Below are 24,967 nucleotides of genomic sequence, written 5' to 3'. Positions count from 1 at the left end.
ACATTTTACTGCATAATGATCAGCTCCACACCTGCATGGTGAACTCTATTTGTACTACACAGGGATTCTGCCATGGTCCTAATTATAACATCATTATCCAGAAAGGTAAGCAGAAATTCTAACACAGGTGAGACAATGCTAGTCAAATAGCAGTTTCAAAATATAATAACCTACAGTTTTGTAGATAAATAAAGCATGTTTATTTGGAAGAAAAATAATTTTTTTTTGACTAGCTTACTGTGGCCTTGAGGCTTCAGCCTGGTCTGTTTGCAGTTTTTCTCCTCCTTCCACTTCCATTGTACAGTAAACAATTCGATTTGGAGCAACTGATTTCAAACCTTGCACTTCCATTATGACAATCTAAAGAAAAAAATGATGTTAAAATAATATGTCAAGTTGATAGTATTTAGCAATACACAGAAATAGTGACATAAACCACAATTATGAAGACCAATTGCAAAAATTGTCTGGTAACAATGCTAGGATTTTGTCTTCTTTATAATACCTCTATTTATCCAAAGTATAGGAAATGACTATTTTGAGGCAGTTTGGTCCCTGGAGAGACAATTCTTTATAACTATAAAATAAAAGTAAGGTTAAAGATCCTAAGAATTCGTCTCAGCAAAGTAAACAAACTTCAAACTTGTATCTTAACAAATTAGAGCAAGTCAGCATGAAGTAAAGTAGAATCACAAATGAAAATTCTGTGAAGATAAGAGGATACACCCTGAGCTCCACAGAGTGACATGGTGTTCATTGCCACAGGCATGATCAGGTTGCCTCAATTCATTGATACCAATACCTGAGAGAACTTTTATATATTCACATAGTTTTGATGACTATTATGATTTATGAAATAAGTTTATCTATGGCCACTGTGTTTCACATTATCAAAATATAACAAACTATAATGAGCATTTCAATACTAACCTGATGAGGAAAAAAATTTTTATCAATTAAAGGTATGTACTAATTTAATGCAGAACACTGGAAAATTTTGAGAAACCTGATATTCCTTTTATAACTGTTGTGGGAAAGGGAAACATATTTTTTAAACTGGGCTTTTTGTTTGCTTAAAAGGCTGTCAATAAGAATGTGTATATTCTTATTGGATATATACATAAAATGCTATTTTCTATAGTTTTTTCAATCAAAATTTGCATTATGAATTTTTGCAAATCCTCAAAACAATTTAAAAAATATATTTGAAGGCATTTTATGTATGTGAATTAATTTCATTATTGATTGCAAGTTGTATTTGTACGAATAACTATATTCGTGCTATGTAGCAACCAAAATATCTACCAAAAACATCATATCTATCACTTATTAATCATTTAATACATAACTAGAGACATTATAATTTTCATAGAATTGTGAAATGAACCTTGATACAAAAGATTTCAAATAAATTGTTTTAAAAATTGTTAACCTTCTACTTCTAGAAAAAGAAGTGTTATGTTTGTAAATATAAATTATATTTTGGTTTTGCTTTCATTAAAACATGGAAAACTGATCACTAAAATACGAAAGAACAAACTCAGAACATGCCTCCTTCCTCAACTAGGATTTCGAAATGTGCAGCAATATATTAATAAAATTAAAGACTGAGTGAAAATAGACTAAGAGAATTATTGAAAAATTGATGGAGAATAGTACCATCTTCCACAGATGCTATAATATTTATGGAAATTGTGGTAAAGTATTAAATCTTGATTAAAGAAAATAAGGAAAAGAACTTAGGATTTTTTTTTGTGGGGGATACTAGGGATAAAACTTATGACCTCATGCATATTAGGCAAGCACTCTACCACTGAGTTACAACCCAAGCCCCCAAAGTTTGGTATTTTTAATAATTCCAGTATGTTGTTAATAATATTGAAATTGGTCACTTTCAGTAAAACTAACCAGAAATTAAGATAAATAAAACATATAACCACATTGATTAAAAACCAACTACATTTGGACTTAACCACCATGATTCCACTTTCATTAAAACCAATGAAAAAATGATAAATTTTTTGATGGTCACTTAATATGTATGAAACAACAGAATTATGTCCCACATGTCTAAAAATGCTAAAAGCATTGGTTCATGTTTCGGATTATTGTTCAGACACTGCAATCTCCTTTGTAGTGTATTTAATAGCCAGAGTGTAGGAGGAAGAAAGGAGACATTATGCTTTCCAGTTCTCAAGACAATACCCCATCTATGCCAGGAAGGTTTTATTCTGTAGAATTGTCACTTTCAAAAGGTGTAACTTCCGTGATGAATTTATACATTTAAATAAAACAACTCAACTCAGATCTTCCAAAAGCAAGGAAACATAGCTAATTTCTCAATCACTAGTGATAAAGACAGTCAAGAATACCATGGACTATCAACTAACATAATTTTCTGTTTCAAACAATTCCTGAAAAAACTTGATAATGGAACTACAGAAAATAAAGTTGATCTATGGTGCATCTTCTCTTCTCAATCTCTCTGTGGCTGATGTAATAAGGATAAAATAGACAAAGCTGTCTATCTTAGAAGCAAAAAGAAGGCAGACACTATTTAGCATGCTTCTGAGCAGTACATCAACCAAGGAGTTATGTGACAATAAATTGAGCATGTGTAGCTCATGAGATACTGATGCTGACAGTATGGCAAAATTGGGGACCATATATTACATATACAGAGGAAGTCAGAAGACTGCTAGCCTAATATCAATGAAGAAACTCAATATGTAAACCCAACAGTATCCATGCTATATACATCTGGTACGTCTTACAGACTTATAACTTCATAGGTAAATGTTTGCTTTTCTAGTTTTACTTTAGTATTTAAACATATCATTGTACGGTTTAGTGTTCTGAGAGTTAGCTTCTGCTTTGCTGCCTTATTCTTTCTGAAGATTTCTTGAATGGAGAGACTTAAATGTAATCTGGTATGTTGGATGCTTTTTGATACCATAAAAATCCTTAATTCAATAAACATTTATTGAGTGAGCTGTATGCCCAGCACTGGTTAGGTGATTTTGATACCTCAGGAAAAAACCAACAAAGAAAAATACGTACTGCAGAAGAGAAAAAAAGATTGTAAGCATAGTAAATAATTGAACTGTATGTTAGGCAATAAATGCTGTGAAAAAAATTGAGCGTGATGAGAGAAGGGAGGGATCAGCAGTAATTCTAAATAGAAGGTGAAATGTGAACCAAGTTTTTCAAATCTTCACTTTAATTCCTTGGACATTATTCCTAGATCCTTATTCGGTTCTTAAAAAAGACTCCTTCTTCACTGGAACAGTTTGAAGCCTGACTAATGAAATGTGAGAGCTTTAAATTGGATTAAGTGCTTGCCTTTCTGAGTTTTCATTGCTGAAATCTGGGGTCTGAGGAACAAAGCACTATGAGCTTGGCTGATGTCCTAGGCCCTGCGGCTAGAAGACCAGCAGGCTGTTCTTTCAGGCATCTTAGAGATATGTACTGGAGAGTCGTCACTTAGCATAATTTTATTTTGTTGGTAGACATATAACTCCTCCATAAAATACTATGAATACATGAGAGTGGATTTGTATTATACTATGGTAGCAAAATATCTGCCTAAGATAGACACAATAACAGAGGCTGTCAAAACACCATGATAAATATGCAAGCTTCTCAGATCACAGAGATCCAAGTTTTAACTTATATTCTCCTAATATCCTTATATTATAAACTGAGCTCCTCCCTTCAACATACTGACAATAAGCTACAGAAAAACAATTCATAGTTTAGCTAATACATTAATTCATAGTCTAATTTTATTTTCATGAGAGAAAAAAGAACACCTAAGAAGTTATTTTTCATAATTGCTGAAGATTTTTGAACAATGAGAAAATGTTCTGAATTGGTGTTTTCAGTTCTGAATGTTTAAACATGTAGATAATAGATTTATACATCAAAAATGTGCTCTACAATTTTCCATCAATTTATATGCTAAATTCTTGTTAAAATTTATGTTGTAATTAAGTTATTGATTTTTTTGGTGTAAAATTTTAAAAAATAAAGCATTAGTCCTTTTGAGTCAGCATGATTTGTGACAGGAAGTGATGAGGAAATTCCATAAGTAATATACTATGCCGTTTCAAATTAAACACCTTTATGCAAGGGAAGAGATTGAGAAGAAACTCAGTAGCAAGGCAGGTTGGCAGAGTCTTTAGGTAAACTCAGAATGAAGTCTTGAGTTCAAAGAAAGTCACACATTTCTCCTCTGACACTAAGTTTTAATCTATTAACTGACAAAGCCAGAATTTAAGAAAGTGAGAGGGAATGGTCTTTTTCTCAAGCTTGAATTTGAAAAAAATGGAAGCAAAACAACAACAGTAGACAATTGCTTTTCTGCCATTCACTAAGCAGATCTAGCATCAACAAGAAATCTAAGACTCTACCTCCTAAAATAAGACTGTATGTGCTTTACTTTTTTAATTGACAAATACAAATAGCAATATTGGGAACCAGTGAAGAGAGAATGTAACAATATAAGGAAGGAGCTTTATAAGCATCAATAACAATTGTGAAAGAGCTATAAATTTAAGCTAGATATTGCTAGTATTTACTTATTGAACAGAAAATATGGGAAGAAAAAGAGCTGGGGTTTAAGACAAATGATGATTTAATACTTCTCATACTTCTAAACTTTTATTTTGTACTTCAAGTAAGTTCTTTCTTTGAGGTATTAAAGATGTTTGTGGGGTGTGTGTGTGTATGTGTGTGCATGCATGGGCTTGGGTATATAAACCCATTTTCTTATATATAATCATATACCTAGATTAGCAAGAAGAAATGTAATCATGAGAGGTATCCATCAGCAGCTGCATCAAGAATTATCAGTGTGTTAGTTTCCAGGGATTTGTTTAAAAGGGATGAAACTGATGTTTTGAGGAACACAATTTTAAATGCATGACATTTGTTCTTTTTCTTGGTAATATTTACAGCACCTATAATGAAACTGGAAATCCTGGAAAAGAATTTTCTACTTCTCATCATCTATAAGATCTAATATTGTGTTGTAACTGGTTTACTTGGTTTGATTCTAGAAATGAAGTACGTTAAAAACAAGGTTAATCTCAACTTTACTTTTAAACTGAATTTCCACCAAAGTGTTCTGGTACGTACTGTATCAATAAACTTACACTACTTCAACTGGAATAAAGTTGTACCTCAATTTTTTTTTATTATTTAGATCCTAATACTGTTGTTAAGTTTTGTTGGTTTTTGGTTTTTTGCTGTTGCTCTTTTTTTTTTTTTTTTTTTTTTTTTTTGGGTATGGGGGATTGAACCCAGGGGGCTTAACCACTGAGCCACATCCCCAGACTTTTTTATTTTTTTATTTTTAGACAGGGTCTCACTTAGTTGCTGAGGCTAGTTTTGAACTTGCAATCCTCCTGCCTCAGACTCTCGAGTGGCTGGGATTACAAGTGTACGACACTGCATTCAGCTGCTGTTAGGTTTAAAGAACAATTTCCCTTCATTTGTGTCTACAATCTGTTTTTCAAGCTAATGAAGAACAATTTAACATCTTCAAAACATATAACACTGCTTTAAATTCTAAGCATTATCACACAGGTCACAGAATTTGCTGTGTAGCTTCATTTATGCAGCCAGATGTAATCAAGTCACTTACCTCTAAGGTGAATGACAGTACCACGTCAGACTTTGAGAGCTGAATCTCATTTTCATCTCCTAGGTCCAAAAATGCAGAATTCTGTGAACGTTTTAATTTCTGTAATTTGAATTCTGGGCCACCTTTTGAAACTGGAAGACTTTCCAAATTGGCCATTAGCAAATTCACTGAAGACCGTAGCTCTTCTATGTACATATTCTCCATTTCTTTTGCTATAAATTTGGGGAATCTTCTTTCCTTAAAAATAATTTTAAAATAAAATTGTTAAAACAAATCATATTTCAATTTTATTATAAAAATTTGTACGATGCCTGCACTCCAGTGTCTTAGAATTATGACATTCTCCTTATGTTTCTGCCCTATATTAGTTTCCAGATTTTAAAAATCTCAGGCTTTGTTAATTTTATTATATTTCAAGGTACCTTACATATCTTGTTGAGGATTACTGTGGTGCAAAATGAAAAACATTTAGTGTGATGTGTCCCTCACTGCACAAAACTGCCTTGGGGATGAGAGCTTAGAACTAGCTTGCCTAATGCCTAAAGATTACCTAATGCCCCCAAAAATCACTACCTTCATTGCAGTTTCCCTTAGCATCATTCAAAACCTCAGAAACCTGCATTTCTAGCATGACTGGAACAGGTCCAGAGGGCTCTCTTCCACCTCTGCCTGGTACCTAGCTGGCTTACACCAGGTCCTTCCTAAGATGGGAAGGGACATCTGGCACCACTTCTGAATCGGTCCCAGAGCCTCAGGCCACCTGTTTTCTTTTTCCCCAATATAACCTTCACATATTCCTTAAAAAAAATGTACTTACATACAGTCCATACTAAAATTGCATACTTTTATAGAGAGATTAAATATCTTCATTAATAATTAACATTTCCAAAGAAGATTTTTTAAATATCCTTTTAATATTCCTCTGGAGTTGGAAGCAACATCCCTAACCAGTAAGCTTGCATCCTCAGGAAAAAACACATAACTACCCAGTACCTCTGTTTCCTTTGGAAAAACAAAATTGTTTCAAAATGGCTTTTCAATACAGACAAAGAAGAAAAATAACAAGCCATAAACACACAGATTTTTAATTTCGGAACTAATATCAAAATTGTCTGGAAAAGCATCTAAAACTCAAATAAAACTGAAAAATGAAAGGGCATTTCCTTTATTTCTTCTTTTTTAAAAATTTGTTTTAGTTAGTTAAACATAGATCATAGAATGCACTATGAAACATCATACATAAATGGAGCATAATTTCTCATTTTTCTAGTTGTACCTGATATAGAATCCCACCAGTCCTGTAGTCATATATGTACACAGGGTAATAATGTCTGGCATTTCCTTTACTGTCAGTGGGCAAAGCCTTTCCAATGGTCACCGCATGAAATGTACTTAATTTAACTTGCTGCTTACTACTGATTAAAGTTCCAGACAGAGAAGTTACATATTATCTTGTAGAATTTTGTCTGGGAAAGAAGTAAATGTTTGGTGAGTAAAATAATCCAAACGTTACAAATTAAATTTGTGTTATAAATTAACATTTTTTTTATATCTAATCCATGAATCTTAAGAATGTTCCCTGCCCCCACAAACACCTAGTTTCTTAAATACTCTTTGGACTGATTTTAATGTTTAGCTATTTTACTCATTGATTACACAAGAAATAATTTTATTTTTTGTTCATTTTATGTTTGAATATAAATCACAATTTTCCTTTGAAAATCAAACCTTAAAAAAAAAACAAGGTAAATATATCACATATTTGAAAGTTCTGAGAATTCACTGATTCCCGACCCCCAATTTCCATGGTGTTATTTTAAGGAAAATTTAGCACATGAAAAAAAAACTACATCTCTTTAGCATTAGCTAAAAGCACCTCATTTAGTCTGTGAAAGAGGAAACTGGTAGGCATCAACCAAATTCACGGCTCTATCAGTATTTTCAAGTTTTTTGGGGAACAGACTACACTAGAATTTTATTTTTTCTCTGAAAATAATCTCTTAACTCTCTTTTAAATCTTTCAGGTTTATTGACAACATTTTATTAACTTTAGCTTGTTTATGTTGCCTTTTACTTGGAAACAACAAAATCAATTGTACTTCAGACTAGTTTACATGTTAAATTTGAACTTTTAAATTAGATCGGAAATAGACCCAGAGTTAATTTCTAATTGTTCTATCCCATACACTATCGTTTAAATATTCAAATTTCATTCCCTGTACAGCATGGCACACTAGTGGCCCTAGCACATGGTATATGTAATGTACAAAGCGGCTCCCCCTGACCTTTCTGGTGCAGCCATTTTCCCCGCCTCCCAACCACTTGTCAATCTGTGAACATCCTAGCTAGCTATTGGTTCATCAGTCAGCTTGCAAGTATCCTTCTCCGATATTGGTCCCCTGTTAGCCCTGCGGAATTCAATTGCTTTACTGTAGCTACCTGCCCTCTTTTCTCATCCTTCTGTCTCTCCTCCTCACTTTCTCTATCCTCCTGGCTTTCACACTCTCTCTAGCGCCCGGCCCTTTCTCATTTTCTTTCTTTTCCTCTCATTTTCTCCCTTAACCTGCAGGGAAACACTCTGTTTGCTTAATAAACTCCCTTATGTGATTTCCCGTGTCCGGTGTGGTTTCCGTGGGATTCCTTACAGTATACATGAAAACAATAATAGTTGCTCAAAAAAGGTTTCCCATTATTCGACCTTAGTCACTTTTTCTTAAATGTGCTTTACCTTCCACTAGATGATGTCTGGGGTTGGATAGTCTCTCCAAGCTGATCTCAGTCTGTTTTCCATGCCTATGCATATAGAATACCCCAAATCCCAAAACATGAAATCTAAAACGTTCCAACATTTGAAACACTGACATAATGTCAGAAGTGAAAGATCGCACACCTGACCTCGTGTGATGAGTCCCATTCATGACACAGGTGCAGTAGAGTACTGTATAAAATTACCTTCAGGCTAGTGCTCAAGGTTTATAAGAAGCATAAATAAACTTCATGTTTAGATTGGGTCCCATCCCCCAAATTCTCATTACACATTTGCAAATATTGTAAAATCTGAAAAAAATCCAAAATGTTAAACTTCTGGTCCTGAGCACTTTGTAAAAGGGATATTTAATCCGTATTAATTTTAACCTGTGAACTCGAGATTGTGGCTTCAAGTGAGCTAGGTTGTAGAGTTGATCTGAATCCAACTAAAACACTGAAGTGCTTACACTGTGGTACTTTTTTTTTTTTTTTTTTTTTTTTTTTTGGTGTGTGTGTGTATATTGTTTTGTTTGGTGGTTATTTATTTATCTTTATATAAATTACAGCAGATTCCCAGGGTTTTACCATGCTGGTATACTCTCTCCCTTCCAATTCAACTATATTCCTCAGACAGAGAAAAGAGGAGGAGTAGTACAAATAATTCAGGAATTCTGCCTAACCCTGGCTTTCTAAGATAACATCCCAGTCCTTGAAGATTCAGTCCTTTCATTCATTCAATAAATATTCATGGAGTGTCTGCTATGCATTCTGCTCCAGGCCTTTGGGATGTAACCATGAAAATAAAGGGAAAAAATTCCTCTTTTGTCATGGAGCCTGCATTTTCTGTGAGGAGACAGATAAAATAAATAAGAAATCATTTCATATTGTTGAAAGTGGCATGGGGAAGTCAGAAGGGGACAGCAATGAGTGATGGGAAGGGACCGCAACTCTAAGGACAGTGGTCACAGAAGCTTTCAAAGAGGTCATGATCTCTGAACATAAAGGCAGATGAGGAAGTGTGACCATTAACTTTATGGGTCAGTATGGCTGGGCTATGGAAACTAGTTGCCTTGTCAAGCATTGATCTAAATGTTTCTAATTAAGTTTTTTTTTTGTTTTTTTTTTTAATGTGGTTAACATTTAGAGTCAACTCTGAGAGTATCAGATTGTCCTCCAACATGTGTGTGGGCCTCAATCAATCAATGATCTTAAGAGTAATGATGAAGGTTTACTGAAGAAGCAGCAATTCTGCCCCAGGACAGCAACATGGAAACCCTGCCTGGATTTCCCTCCTGCTGGTGGTGGGCCCTTCAGATTTTAGATTCAAAACTGCAGCATCAACTCTTACCTGACTTTCTGACCTACCAGTTTACCCTGTGGATTATGGACTAGCCAGTTCCTTACATCCACATGAGAAGATTCCTTGAAATCAGTCCATCTCAATCTCTCTCTCCAAATATGTGTGTATATGTGACAGCTATTTTATTATATCTCACTAGGTATTATTTATTTCTGTCAGTGTATCTATCCAATCCCCTCTTGGCTCTGTTTTTCCAGGGAACAAGTCATGTGACTGCCAGTGAAGACTGCTGTAAGAGGGGGCATAGTCCCAGCAAAGACCCTGTAGCAGGAAGAGTAAGGAGGCTACTGTCGCTGGAGTTTATTGAGCATGGATGTCAGTTTAGTGGGGGATAAAGTCAGAGGGGTAACAAACCAATCATACTGGACTTTGCAGACCCCTGCAGGAACTTTTCATTTTATTCTCAATGACATGGGAACATCATGAGGTTTTATGCAGTTGATGCTGCTGTGTAACTGAGGCCCTGGGGTGGAAGTTGGGAAATAATTATCCAGGTGAGAAGCAATGATGATGGTACCACAGAGGAAGGGCAGGGGGGATGAAGACAATGGTCCCATTCTGGAAATACTGCAAGGGGAAGCAAAAGGATTTCCTGATAAATTTTGCATGAGGTATGAGAGGATGAAAGAATTCAAACATTGATTCCAATTGTTTTTGCTGGAATAACTAGAAAGATGGTATTACCAAGAACTGACCTGCCCTGACCATACTCAAGTAAAAATTTTGACCCCTAATTCCCCTCCCTATACCTCGGACCCCCACCAATCTATTTTCTAAGTAGCAGCGATCACCTGCCACAATCTAGTGACATGGCAGGCTTATTGCTTATCCTGCAGCTTTCCCAAATAAAATGCAAGATCCAGCAGGACATGGCAGGAATATTTTTGTCTTGTATCCCAAGGCAAGTATAGTTGTCTGGATGTATCCCAAGTACCTAAGACAGTGCCTGTCTATATTATTTTATGATTAATAAATATTATTCAATGAACTTATAGGTAGAAAAAAATGAGGCTCAAATTATTAATTTGCCTATAGTTATTTAGCTAGGAAGTAGCAAGCATGGGTTTAGCCACACTTCTTTCCAACCCTGTCTATATTTTTCCCACTTCTTCCTAATTACCCCTTGGGCTGAAAAACTGAAGTCTATTGCTACTCCTTGAAACAGATTTCTGTTATGAGGTTCTATTGCTATTACTTTGTGTTGTTTTGTGAGGTATGGAGGGGAGTGTTCTTGACTACCAACTGTTAAATATTAATAAGTCATGCTTCTGGATTTATCAGAATGAAGATGCAGCTGGGATGGGTAAGGGATTGAGCCCAGACTCTGGCGTCAAGGCCAGGGTTCAAGGCCCATTTCTGTTTTTTGTTAGTTCTGTAATCTTGGTGAGGTGAGTCATCTTCCTAAGCCTCCACTGTCTATAAAACTCATGATATCATCTGTCCTTGTGGATTCACAGGATTATCATAGGGATATAATGCAACCAGGATAGTCAACTGTAATTCACCTTACAAATATTTTATTAAAACAGCTTCAATTTGGTAAAACTGAAGTAGAGAGCAATTAAATTTGCTCAATTTGCTATGTCAGTATCTCCACTGAAAGATTATCTTCTTTTTCTTATTTACTTTTTTTGTAAATTTTTTTTGTTCTACTTAGTTGTACATGACAGAATGCATTTACCCATTTTGATAAATCATACATCAATGGAGTATAATTTCTCATTTTTATGATTGTATTATTGTAGGATCACAGTGGTCATGCAGTCATCTATGTACATGAAAAAATAATGTCTGTTTCACTCTATCTTTCCTACCCCCATATCCCTTCCCCTCTACCTAATATAAAATAATTCTATTCTTTCCTAGCCCCACCCCTTATTATGAATTAGCATCCACATATCAGAGAAAACATTTGGACTTTGAAGTTATCTTCTTTTTGGAGCTATTCTTACCCCTTCCAACCTGATGAGATTCTTTCTTCCCATTTTTCCCATTTTATCACCATTCCTGCTGAAAGCACCAAGACCCTTTCAAGGAGAAGCCTTCAAGTGCTCGCTCATCATTGACCCAGGCCAAGGCTTATAAAAACACCTTCTCAGAGAGGAACTGAGAACACACTTGAAGCTTTTTTTTTTTTTCCTATATCATAACCATTCATAAGATCATTTAAACTACATTTGAAAGCATCACATATTGAGTTGGGCCTTTGAAGGTGCAAGTCCACCTTATAACAATGTGCTGGTCTCAAGTATAATCTATATACAAGAAGGCAGCATATGAATACTGAGCACAGGAACCTACCCGTGTTGTCTGGCCCATCTCTAGATTCTCTCTCTGTCTCACGTCTTTAAGAAAAGCAAACAAATACCCTTCCAGCCAGGTTCACAACAGACTAGTGTTCCAAGTAAGACATTTTTTTTTTTCTCTCTAGAACTTCCAATTGCCCCTAGCAGCTTGATTTCTATCTTAGGAATTTCACATTAAAATCCCTAGAATGATTCAGTGTCTCCCTAGACATCAATTATGAGGCATGTTGTCCCTTTGACCACTGCTCTTTGTGTGTGAATGGAACCCTTAATCCTTAATTCATAGCATCCTACATCTGCATCTGGAGATGCTTCCCCCGCATTTCTGGCTTGGTTCCCACAAACTTCTGCATCCCTGTTGCCTTATTCTTCTCCACTTTTCTCTATTTCCTTTTTTTGGGTCCAATTTCTCAATATTTTCACTACTTTTGCATTTATACAAACACAATATTAGCATTCTTAAAATATTTATTCATAAAGGGTTTTTTTTGGCAGAATCACAAAAAATTCATTGTTAAAATTGGTGTGTCGTATATATCTTCTGAAGTGCTGGAAAAGTTCAGCATACTGTTTTGGGAAATATTTGCACAAGGTATATATACACAGGTTAAACTGTGAACTAAACACTGGTGCATTATGCTGTGTACATATTTTAGGAAAGGAAAAGAAAGAGCAGAGATTTTGCTTAGTAGAAGAGAAAGGGAGAATTGTTTTGTACTTTAAGCAGTCCAAAGAAACATAACTGCATTTCTATTGGGAAGGATTACAATTTTTACACTGCTGAATAAATGAATTCATCAATTCATAATACAAATGGTTTAGATGATTAAGGTTGATTCTCTCTAAACACCTTAAGTATTAAAAATAAACTCATGTCTTTTTTTAAATTTCTTTTCTCAGAAACACAGTGATTACACAAATAAAACAACTAGAATATCATATAAAAATATTTTATCTGTCAGACTCTGTCCCAGATATTTCAAATTACATTTTGACTCATTTAGTCATTCCATCTAATGTTAGAGTTGTCTATCTCCTAAGCACTGTGCTAGATATTTTGGAACATATAATTTTACATGGAGATTTTTTTCCTGATAATATTTTGTGTAGTACTATATTAGAATTTTCCTAGATCTAGCAGTTAAAGAAATTCAGGCTTTGCATTTAGGAAAATTTACTAAAGTTACCACTAAATTTACACATTTCACAAATTAAACAAGGATATCTAAAATGGATAGTATGCTTCATTTAGATAATACACATTCAGGTAATTGGAATTAAGGAGTATGCATATAGAAGAGAAAATATATTATTCTGGATATCCTTACTCATATGCAATTCACTTTCAGGTCTCCAAAATCAATATAAGGAAAAAAAATGTGGTATAGTATGTCAACATGAATAATCTACCTTTGCCATTTTCTCTGCCAATTGCAGTCGACCATCGAGTTCCCTTCTGATCTGGGCTGCTTGTTCATCTGCATTATCCAGCTTAAAAACAAAACAGAAATTATACATTTGTGATTACTTAATGCCAGTGACATATGGACTAAAGCAAAGATTAAGTGACTCAACAATGTTTGATAAATTCTCTTGGCTACTTATTGAGAATTCAGAAAGTTGTTCAATTGCATTGGCAGTTCAGCTAAATTACCCTCTTTTTGGGTTCTGTTAACAAAAAAGTTAATCTCTAGGAGTCAGTGGGTCGGTTTACTAAGAAATCTAATTATAATAATTCTTTGCTCAATGTGTTTACAAATCTAAGCCAAGAAGTCCTTTTTCCCTTGAGGTTATATTAAGTCATCACTAAGTTTATTCAGGCCATTCTTTTCTCTCCAGGTTAAGTCAGTCCTAAATATCTTCTGACAGATAAATATCCTTTTTTCTTTCAAATTCCCATGATGTATTCTAGATGATGATATATGGAGTAATGTTTTGCTTCATTGTGCTTTTTTTAAAAACCATTCCTCATTTTTATAAAAGTATGTATTAGGGCTTAACTATTAAAGTAGCATTCAATTGACTGACATAATTTTCTACCAGTTAAGTCTTCATAGACTCTTCATTCTAGTACCAGTAGATTCACAATGCCAAGACATGGTTCTACACTTTTACAGACAGGGGCTATATTAGAATTCCATTTTCTTGTTCTAAGTTTGATTGAAAGCAAGAAAAGCATACTATCATTATTTTCTAGAAATTCTCATTTACATGGGAAATTATTTTCATTTCTCCAGTGAAATAATCCTTACCATTTCTATAACTTTCAACTTTCATCATGGTTCTTTTTCTCCCGCTTATTCAAACTTCTTTTCAATATAAAAATGATAATTGAAGCTATTAAACATTTAAATTTCTTGACTTTAATTCATTCCCCTTTCATCCTCAAAAAACATGGACCACACAACCATATTTTAGTAAGGTACCATCTGAAGATTGGATTAGTACTAAGTGCAGTAGTGCTAATCTTTGTCCCTTTGCTGATGAACTACAAATTGGTCATGTTGCCTTTAAAAAAAAAAAGAAAGAAAGAAAGAAAGAAAGAAAAAGAAAAAAAAAAAAGAAACCTGGAAAAAGATGAGTAGAATAAAACCAAATTAATAAAATAGTGGTTTTGGAAATTAAGAATCAAGGAAAGGGGAAGACAGTGCAGTGTGGCACTAAAAGTCTAGAGGTAAGACTGGACATACATGGGGGGGTTTGCAAACAGCATCTCAGAAGAGGTGGGGCAGATGATGAGGCTTGAGAGGGAGGCCAGGTGCTCTTCACACACTGCATCAGGGAACTTGGAGTTGGTTCCAATGGCAAGGGGCTTCATTGAAAGTCTTTATGCAAGAGGAACGACATCATCAGATCCAAGTTTTGGAAAGGAAAGATCACTGTGTCTCCAGCACTACTACATGTCAGAGACACCTTGATTGACTGACAAAAATCAATCAAGGTTTTGAACTATTTCTTATTTTTATACAGAAGAACAGGTCTTGGAGTATTTATTTTGGTTTTGGCATATTTTTTGTTTTTATAAAGAAAAGACCTATGGTAAAAATAACAGAATGAATCAAACACCATTACCCTATGTAAATGTATGATTGCACAACTTGTATGCCTCTACTTCATGTACAGAGAAACAAGATGTATCCCATTTGTTTACAATAAAAATAAATTTAAAGAAAAGAAGTACCAACATTTCTAGCCTGAGGGGAAAAAAAGAACTGTTATTACGTACATTTCTAAATTTTTATTTATGTGTCAAATAAACGATTGAAATTTTTAAAATGCAAAAAAGAAAAGAAAAGAAAAGAAAAGACCTATGGTTACCTTTCTAAAACCACGCTTCCAATTTAAATTTGAAAAATAAAATTCATTCTAAAATAAGTTGAACAACAGGCAAGAATTTTCTTAAAGTAAGTCGTTGCTATAAAGGAGTTTCTATATCATCTTGAAAGATGCTCTTTTAATTTTAATAGATTAATATGATTCAAAATTGAACAGAAATACGTTTCTCTTATTCTCAAACCAAAGTGAAATAAGTTTAAAACCAATGTAATTACAAAGGAAAACAAAGCGTGATGAGAGTCTGTTCCAGATAACTGAAATCTCTTAGTCCATGTTTCCAAAACAAAAATGATATATCAGAACATTCTAACTACAGTAATATCTTAAAGCAGTAAACGTAATTGGAATATTCTGATCACTGCTGAACGCTGATACATATTTTATTTTTTCATAGAAAAATAATAAAAGGTTACTAGCATCTAAAGAAGTTATATAGTTCCCCTCCCAGCTCTACCAAAAAATCAAAAAGCAAAAATCAGTATTTAATACCTTAAAGAGGTACAATTATTCAAACTTCACCAAAACTACTATGTAACATCTTTAAATATTTATATCTTTAGATTAACAGCTCTTAAGTGGAATTGTTTGAGTCATTTCTGGGGTTTGCTAGTGTTTTCTTTGTAAGAGACAGTTTTTAACTACTTTTAAAAATATTAATGTCTTGCCAGATGTGGTGGTGAGCAAGGACAACCTAGCAGGACCTGTGTCTCAAAATAAAGTTAAAAGAAGGGCTGATGTTACAGCTCAGTGGTAGAGAATTTGTCTAATTGGGCAAGGCCATGGGTTTGATCCCCAGCATTACCAAAAGAAATGTATGTATACATTAATGTCTTAATTACATTTGTCTAGCAAAGATGTAGGTAAAAAAAAAAAAATTACCATATTTACTGCCTTCTCTTTCTAAGCCCAAATTTTCAGAGATATAAGGGTGTTAGTGATCATGTGATTTTGTAAAAAAAAAAAAAAAAAAAAAAGCAACAACATTTGCAAAAAATAAGAGGCAATAAAAACAAAAAAAAATTTAATTGTTTTTCCTTGCTTTATGTATTGCTAGACAGAATCAAAAGGTTAAATCATTTGAGTAACTTATTTTTAACATGTAAGAATCTTAGTGTTTTTTTTTCTTTTGAGTCCTTACTTAAAACAAACCAAAAGTTTATGCAATTTAATTTCATGAACAGTTTCTTAAAGCTGACTTTTTAAACTGAAATAATTATAGATTCACATGTTCAGTTTTAAGAAATAAACAGATACTCATTGTACCCTATTCCCAATTTCCCCCAATGATAACATCTTACAAAATTATGTCATTATGTTATAACCAGGATACTGACTGAATAAAACCACTGGTCTCATTCAGATTCCCTCCATATTAAGTTCTAAACAATTTATAACCTCTGTAGGACTGTGGATCTACCACCATAGTGAAGACACGGAACAGTCCTAAAGCCACAATGATCTTTCAGGACACCCTTTTATAACCACACCATCCTCCCTCTAGCCAATTCCCAGTTTTGGTGAGTTCAGCGAGTTGGTGAGTTTTAATAATGATGAGCCTCATTTAACATATGCTTAAAAATAAATTTTACTAAGGCAAACAGAATTTTCTTTGAATTTCCATCGTGAAAGTACAGATGTGCTCCCATGAAAGGTTAACATTCATGAACATTGGAGTGCTTCAGGTCTGTTGCTTCTGATCTCTCCTCAGTCTGAATATTGATCAACCAAGTGTTGTTCACAGTGCCCATTGTCATAAACAGCAGTCACTCAACTGAAAACTCTCTGGTATGTATCCACAGCTCTAACCTCTCATAGGCGTTCAGGTTTACATTTCCAACTGCCTACTTACCAATCCAACTTACATGAAGAAAGGCACATTGAACTTCATGAACACAGAGGAGATCTCGATTTCCAGCTCCTTACTCCAATCACCCATGAGTAAAGTTGTGTCATAGATGACACCCACCTAATCAGCTGCTGGAGCCCCAAACCCAGGCATCATCTTGGACTTCTTCCTTTCCCTAACAATCCAAAGCCAATCCACTCACAGTCATGAAGAATGAAATCTAGAACCAAGTAGCTGAGGTTATGCAGACCAGAATTCGGGTATTTGAGCATTTGGCTAGGGTGTGTGTGTGAGGGAGTGTTAAGAGAGCTTCTGCAGGCCTGCCAAGCACATCTCATTTTGTCAGTATGGTTGCAAAATACTGTTAAAATAAATATAATTCTCTTTTGTTTCTGAATCCTATAGAGAACCTAAATAAATAGTTTTGCATCTACAAAAAAAGAAGACAAAAGAAAGTGGGAGTGGATGAATTATAGAAGTGTGGCACGAGAACTTAAGATGCTGTCGACACACTAGATCCTAGTTCTGGATTTGGGCTGGGAGGCAAATGCATCAGGACATCTGGGCTCTCCTGTCTGCAGTGCAGGTCATGGCAAGTCATCTTTCCACCGAGGCCTTCATGATTTTATCTCATTTGTTTTTTTTTTTTTTTTTTTTTTTTTTTTTTTTTGCGGTGCTGGGGATTGAACCCAGGGCCTTGTGCTTGCGAGGCAAGCACTCTACCAACTGAGCTATCTCCCCAGCCCTCTCATTTGTTTTTAATTCCTGATTTCAATATTTTATGTGACAATAGATTACTTACCTCACAAATGTCTTTTCCTGGCACAGGAAATCTTATAGGTTTTTTAAAAAGAGGGTCATTCAACCTTGACTCTAACAGATGCCCCAAAGTATATTTAATCTCTACAATGCCTCTAGTTTCTACCATACAGAGCACTTTACCACTTTGTCAAAATATTTCATCAGTTTGACAAATGTTTAGTATAAAAAAATGTACTTTTATTTTCTTTCCACTTACTATGCAGGGATAACTATTTCCACATTCAGAATTCTCCAGGCAAGGGAATTCTCAACTTGGATCTTTAGGAGTCTGTGATCCTGTTAAAGTTATAAGCATGATTTTATAGAAATATGCGTTTATTTTTTCCCCTCAGAAAATTGCTTGAATTTTACAGCTTACTCACAATTCTCAAAGGTGTAGCTAATACAAACAAAGTAAAGAAACACTACTCTGGGAAAATCTTCTGTGTACAGAAGCTTCTATCCTCTCATTCAGAAAGACTGCGGCTTCTGGAACTTAACCCATGGAAAATGACCTCCCCAGGCCTATCATTAACCTCAGTCCTGACCCGAATGGTCCACTATCACTTATTTGGTTTATTTACATTTTTCTGTACTTACAGTAAGGCATTCCTGTTATAGATTCTTCAGTAGCAACAAAAGTGGTAGACTTCCCAGGAGTTTACTCTTCACAAAATAAACAGTAAAACCATACACAAAACAATACAATTACCACAAAAAAGCTACTGACCAAGTATTGCAGGAATTCAGCAAAGCAAAAGATGCTTTGCTTGCTAGTGGTATCAGGATAGATTTGTAAAGGTGAACATATTAAAAATGGAATCTTTTGACTTGGGAATCTCACTTCTTAGTTTCCCCTTGCCCAATTTCTCTCCTGTTTCATGCAAGTAGCACTGGGAAAGGGGACGGTCTTAGAGAGCAGCAGACCTGCTTTTGCAGAGGTCTCGGGCAGGACCAGAAGCCTGTGTTGCAGCCCATTATCTTACAGTTAAGAAAATCTTAAACACAGTACAAAAATTACTAAGTTTCATTGAACAGATTTTTTTTTTAAACAACTTGTGATTTTACCCTTCTAAAGCTCTAAATTGTACTAATATTTAACACTTGAATTCATTAAATTTCCTCATATATAAAAGAAAAAGGTTTTTTAAACGTCTTCAGAACACTGTTTAGAATCATCTATCTCCCTTTGTGGTCAACGTATTTTCAAGAACCAGAATAACTGTCCTTATATAAATCCCCACTATAAAGGGAGATTCCTAGCTCTGTTTTTCTGTGATGATGCCTATACATAGGCTAATCCTAGTCAATTTTGCCTTTCTTTCTCCCACTGAGAAGAAAATCAATTCGATTTCTTTTTCTGAATTCCCACTCCAATTATAGCATAGTTTTGTGAATGAATTGTATTTTTAAATTTTCTGATAGCATTTATCTTTACCCATTAGAATAAAAAAATGTAAGTAGACTAGGGTTTATACTGTTATTTAAATTTCATGATTTCCTTGAGATTAATTCCTAGCTGGTCCATTTTGTTAATATTATCCATAAATCTGATGACTTACAGGTAACACATCAGAAGAAATAACTGGCACAAACCTACTTGTCATTCCAAAAGAACACTCACTTTACTATTTATCATGTGTTTTACTAACAGTCCATTCTTTGACAGTACCATGTAACATGACCTCAAAATGCTGATCAAAAGTTTTATTATGAGCACATTAATTTACCCCATGAATAATCCTGCTATTTTCCCACCACAACTTGAATTACAAATTATTTACCATAAAGATAGAGTACTACTCTACCCAGTGGACTCTGATTGTTCTTGCTGCTTTTTTCACTGGCTGCCCATTCTCTCAGCCCATAGATATGTGTACATGGCCCCTGGCTGTGCTGAGGGCATCTGCAGTCATTTATCAACAGCACACAGCTCTGGCTCATCTCCTGAGTTCCAGCTCTGCACTTCCAGCTGAAGGCAAGGCCTTGCCTCCCAGGTCTCTCACAGTGAACTCAAACAAAAACCAAACTGATCCTCACTCCCCACTTCCCACACCATTCCCCTGTTTCTACATATGATCCTCACTACTCTTGATCGGACTAAAATCTCAGTGGTGGGAAGGAAAGGAGAGAGAGGGAAGGAGTAGATAAATCAGAATAAATGACTACGAATAAGACAGAATGACACCAACACCATAGCCTAGTTTTTGGACGCTGCCACGTTTTTTACCAATCCACCTTTCTAACCTCTGGGGTAACTGCACTTTCTATACAAACTGATCCACTCATTGTTTATTGAACGAGTTCCATTTTCCAAATCACACATTTTACTTGTGTTTCTCCTGCCTGGGATGCTCTCCTTTACTACCTTCACTATCCAGATCAATCTCCAAATCATCTGAGGAAACTACCAGAATCAATTATTAAGCAATAAAGGAGGGCCTATCTGGTGACAAGGCATTCAAAGTTGTCTTGTTGTTGAACTTCTTGGGTATTTATGACCTCTTCCTCAGACTACAATGTGCAAAGTCATTACTTTTTTTTTTTTTTAACTTTGCCTAATCCTAATAACAGGAATGAAACAAATTCATCTCAAATGTTGAGATTAAAAAAAATATTCTCAATTTTATTGCAGATACAAAGAATAATTTGATGTGTTTTGGGAAGATTCTTAGATGCTAATACCCTGTGTTGATTCATCTCCCAAGAGGCAATGTCCCTCAAGAACAAAAACAAAAAATGCCCCCCTTTTTCTGATCATTGAGAATTAGCTAACAACTACAAGGTAACTTGTATTGTTTATGCATGAAGTTAAAAAGGAAATGAAGCTATCCTCAGACTCTTGAGAGTAACACATTTCCCTGTATGATGTTATGTATGAAAAAAATCAGGTAGCATTCTATCTGCTAGATGCAAACCCTTTAAAGCAGTCCCTTATATCTACCTTCTAAATTATGCATAAAAATCTGACTCAGAAATAGCAGTTCCACCATGGATTCTTGTAGAACAGTTCTAAGAGTCTTAAAAATTCATTTCCCAAACCACAATTTCCTTTGAATACTTAAAACAGAGAAAAGATGAATGAGCTAATTAGATATAAAATTACCCTATGTGAACTGAACTAAACTATATTAAATAATGGATCAAAGTGTTCAAAGGCAAGAACATAAGAAATTTAACCTCAAACATAAAACCACGGGACTTCTTTTAACCTGGAGAATATGCACATATATTCTCTAGGTATACAGACCCATTTGTATGCATGTCCACATCCATACATATACATACACACCCTTCAAATGATAGCTATGACTTGGCAAATTTTTGCACACCATTAAAGATTCTTTAGCATTCCATTTGGTATTAACATTTAATCTCCTGGACAAAAGTAATGAGCTAATATTTTTGAGCAACTATTCAGTAACTACATTTACCTGAATAAAATAGTTAAATCTACATTCACATTAATAATGAAATAACACTGGGATAGAGAGATTTTACCACTAAATAATATAACACAAGCAGCTTTCTCACTTTCCCAGAACAAATTAGAACTGTAGTTCATCAAGATTAAAAAAGGGTTAAACTTATACAGCACTTATGATGTATCAGCAAGTCTTCTGACTTTTCATAAACACTTGAAGCTTTAGAGCAATGCTATGGAAAATTCTTTGTCCCATTTTAATGACACAAAATCTGACATACAGATTTAAGCAACTTTCCCACAATCACAGAGTTGAGAAATGGTACAATTAATGGTTCAAAAATTAATTGAATTCTTATCCTAGGCTCAAGGTATTAACATATGGTAACAGAAGCACATATAAAGATAACACAAAGTAGAATATGCCTGACCCTAGGTTATGATGGGCAATTGTAATTCCTTATGGATTTTTTTTTTCTCTCCTAATATTAAGACAAATGCTCAGACACAGAAGGAACGCTTGTGGAGAAACTAAATTTTCTCTTGGTTGTTGAAGAATGGAAAGGTAGACATTCCAAGCAAAGAGAATAAGATTAGTTAAAAAAAAATTTAAGAAAATACAGGGTGTGGATTAGGAACACAGAGCAACTTGGGTTATCTAAAGCATGTGTCATATAAAGAATTGTGAAAGGGGAAAGAACATTAGAAAACCAAGTGGGGACTAGAATGAATGTCAAGGCTGCTGAAAGTTGAGCCAAGGGTAGTGAAATTCATGCTGTTGACCAAGGGGAGACATTTTTCTTTCTCTATTCATGAAGAAGGTCATGACAAGTGGGGTCATGACAAGACCAGAATGGCACTTCAACAATGTTAACCTGGCAACAAATAGAGAACTAGAAGAAAGAGGCAGGTAAGAGGTTACTGCCATGATTCCTGTGAGAGGTAATGAAGTCCAGCTATGGGGACTGCTGAGGAAAGAAGACAACAGCAGCAGATGAGACGCTGGTATATAGAAAGAGGCAGGTCAGGCAATAATCGAGGTGGGAGGCCTCAGAAAGGAAAGTGCACATGATTATGAGTCAGAGGGATGAACATGACATTAATATAAGAACCACCAGATTATGGAAGAGGAAATTAAATGACATTTGAGTCTATTGAGTTTGAGGAACTTCACATTCATCAGTTTACCATGGGCTCATCAGCAACACAGAGTGGGATGAGAAGCTAATTTTCCTCAAAAGGAGAGGGGGAAGATGCTCAAAATATGCATAACAAATTTTTTTTTTTATTACTGAGGCATTATTCAGTGGATCTAATAACACAACAATTCCAATTCCATCTAATTTCTCAAAATGAACAGGGGAGCAAATCTATTTGTATGGTTTCAAACCCCATTACTTGCAGACCCTGTACATGGTTGGCCCTTCCTATCCACAAGTTTGGCATCAACTTTCATGTTTGACCAATTATAAATTGAAAATATACGAATATTGAAAATATACGAATATTGAATTGTGTGGAACAGGTACAGAATTTTTGTTTTATAATTACTTCCTCAATAGTATAACAACTATAATAACTATTTACATAGCATTATATTCTATTACACATTATAAGTAATCTAGAGATGATTTAAAGTATATGAGAGTTTATGTGTAGGGTATATGCAACTATTTTACCATTTTATATAAGACACCTGAGCTTCTACAGATTTTGGTTTCTGAAGGAATTCCTGGAATCCCTCAGGGATGATTATATGATGAGTTAAAACAACAAAAACAAAACCAAAAAACAACACCAAAACCAAAAAACAACACTGATAAGGATTCGTAGACTAAGGTATAAGTCTTGTTCATCTAGAGACCTTCATATCAGATTCATAAAGACACTTTACACATATGAAATTACATGGTTTTGGATGTTCAACAATAATAGAGGCCTTTCTACCACTTTATAGCTCATAGATAGAAGGAATTCCAAACACTACATAAATAAGATCTTACTAAGATAATGATCAATTTGCTTAGTTCTATCTAAGATGATTAGGAAAAATACAAACACTTAATTTTTTTTGCATTTAAAGCAAAAAGGATTTTAACATATGGCTTAAAATACTATCCAAATGATTCCCAAAACTATACCTCCAGCCTTTATTTCTCATTAAAATTCCAGACCTGTGTATCTAATCATCACTTGCTATATCAACATAGACATTTAATATTTTATATTCAGCATGTACAAAAAAACTTTCTTAATCCACATCACCCCACTAAAAAAAAAAAAAACAAAAAAACAAAAAAAAAAACGGTTGTTCCATGATAAAAAGGACAACTGTATAATGAGGCCCTGAAACACAGCCTTATCAGAGTGAGCAGTGTGTTAAAGAACACCTGGAGTTGTTCTATCACATCATGGTTAAGGTAAAGGCTCCATCAGATAAGAGGGACCATTTCCAGGTCCTGCTACAACTACTAGATTTTCATCTTGTCCCTTCCCCAGAGAGCAGGTAGTCCAGTATTTCGCCCCATGTCAAAGTCTCAAAGTGTTGGAGCAGAATGGAATTCTGAAGCACAATACAGGGCATGGACCCAAAAGAATGTGAGAACAGACTCTGAAGAGGGATTCGGACACCCATGACTTTCATAGGCAACAGAAAAGTAAAAAGAGGTATGAAATTGAAAGATTTAAGGCCAGGCGATAGCCCTAAAGATTAACTGAAAGATTACTGGAAGGATGAGTAAGCAGCCCCTGATCCTTGTCTGTTTGCATAAAGAAACAGATCACTGGCCCATGTCTAGAAGGAGAGAAAGGCAGGGTGTGGTCACCTGCGGCCCTTCTTTATACCAGAGAAAGATCTCCTCAAAATCCCAATTGTGCCTGTCATACCTTTGCTGTTACCTCGACATTCTTCCTAGAGTAAGAAAAATTCAAGCTTCTTCATCTACTGTGAAAGGTTCTTAATATGCCAGTCCTTTTCTAATCCTTGAGCCTCCCTTCCTGCTACTCTAGCAGCATACACACAACATACTCCCTAACATATTCCAAGCCATTTACTCTCCTTGTGCCTTTGTCAGTCTAATTTTTCCATCTGTTAAATTTCCATTGATCTTCCAAACTCATAAATTACCACAACTTAAAAATCTTCATTAAACTTTGATTAAAGCTTCACTAAAGAAGAGGTTTTCCACCCTGCCAAATAACCTCTTCCTCCTGGGCACACAGCTGGACTGTTTCTAGCATCTCCTGCAGTTTGATATGATCATCGGATGAAATCCTCACAGGAACTATCAGGGGAGGGGGTCCTAGACCCTCACTGTGCATCACCACGACCCAGGAAGATTTTAGTCAGTAGACCCTGAGTCCCACCGTCACTAAGTGTTTTCACTGAGTCTGATGTGGGGCCTCGGCATCTGATGGTATTTAAAGCTCCTTGATTCATTCTCATACGCATATATGGTTGAGAAACACTAGAGGAATCCATGAGAACTATCCAATGTTA

The 24,967-nt window shown here is 35.0% G+C and overlaps 1 protein-coding gene across 16 annotated transcripts in view; it reads right to left on the bottom strand.

The window, feature by feature from the left end:
- Cadps2 (calcium dependent secretion activator 2) overlaps positions 1-24,967 on the bottom strand; it is a 526,649-nt gene that overhangs the window by 297,615 nt on the left and 204,067 nt on the right. For all 16 annotated transcript variants that reach the window (XM_047562660.1, XM_047562665.1, XM_047562675.1 and 13 more), the window contains exons 4-6: positions 13,472-13,552; positions 5,648-5,884; positions 239-360 (exon numbers count right to left, since the gene is read on the bottom strand). In XM_047562660.1, the coding sequence (XP_047418616.1) occupies positions 239-360; positions 5,648-5,884; positions 13,472-13,552 (440 nt within the window). The remainder of the gene's footprint in view (positions 1-238; positions 361-5,647; positions 5,885-13,471; positions 13,553-24,967) is intronic.

The sequence above is a fragment of the Sciurus carolinensis genome, chromosome 8 (genome assembly GCF_902686445.1).
Source record: "Sciurus carolinensis chromosome 8, mSciCar1.2, whole genome shotgun sequence".
NCBI lineage: Eukaryota > Metazoa > Chordata > Mammalia > Rodentia > Sciuridae > Sciurus > Sciurus carolinensis.
Note: the sequence above shows the minus strand (reverse complement) of the source record. Positions and strands in the feature narration are given on the sequence as shown.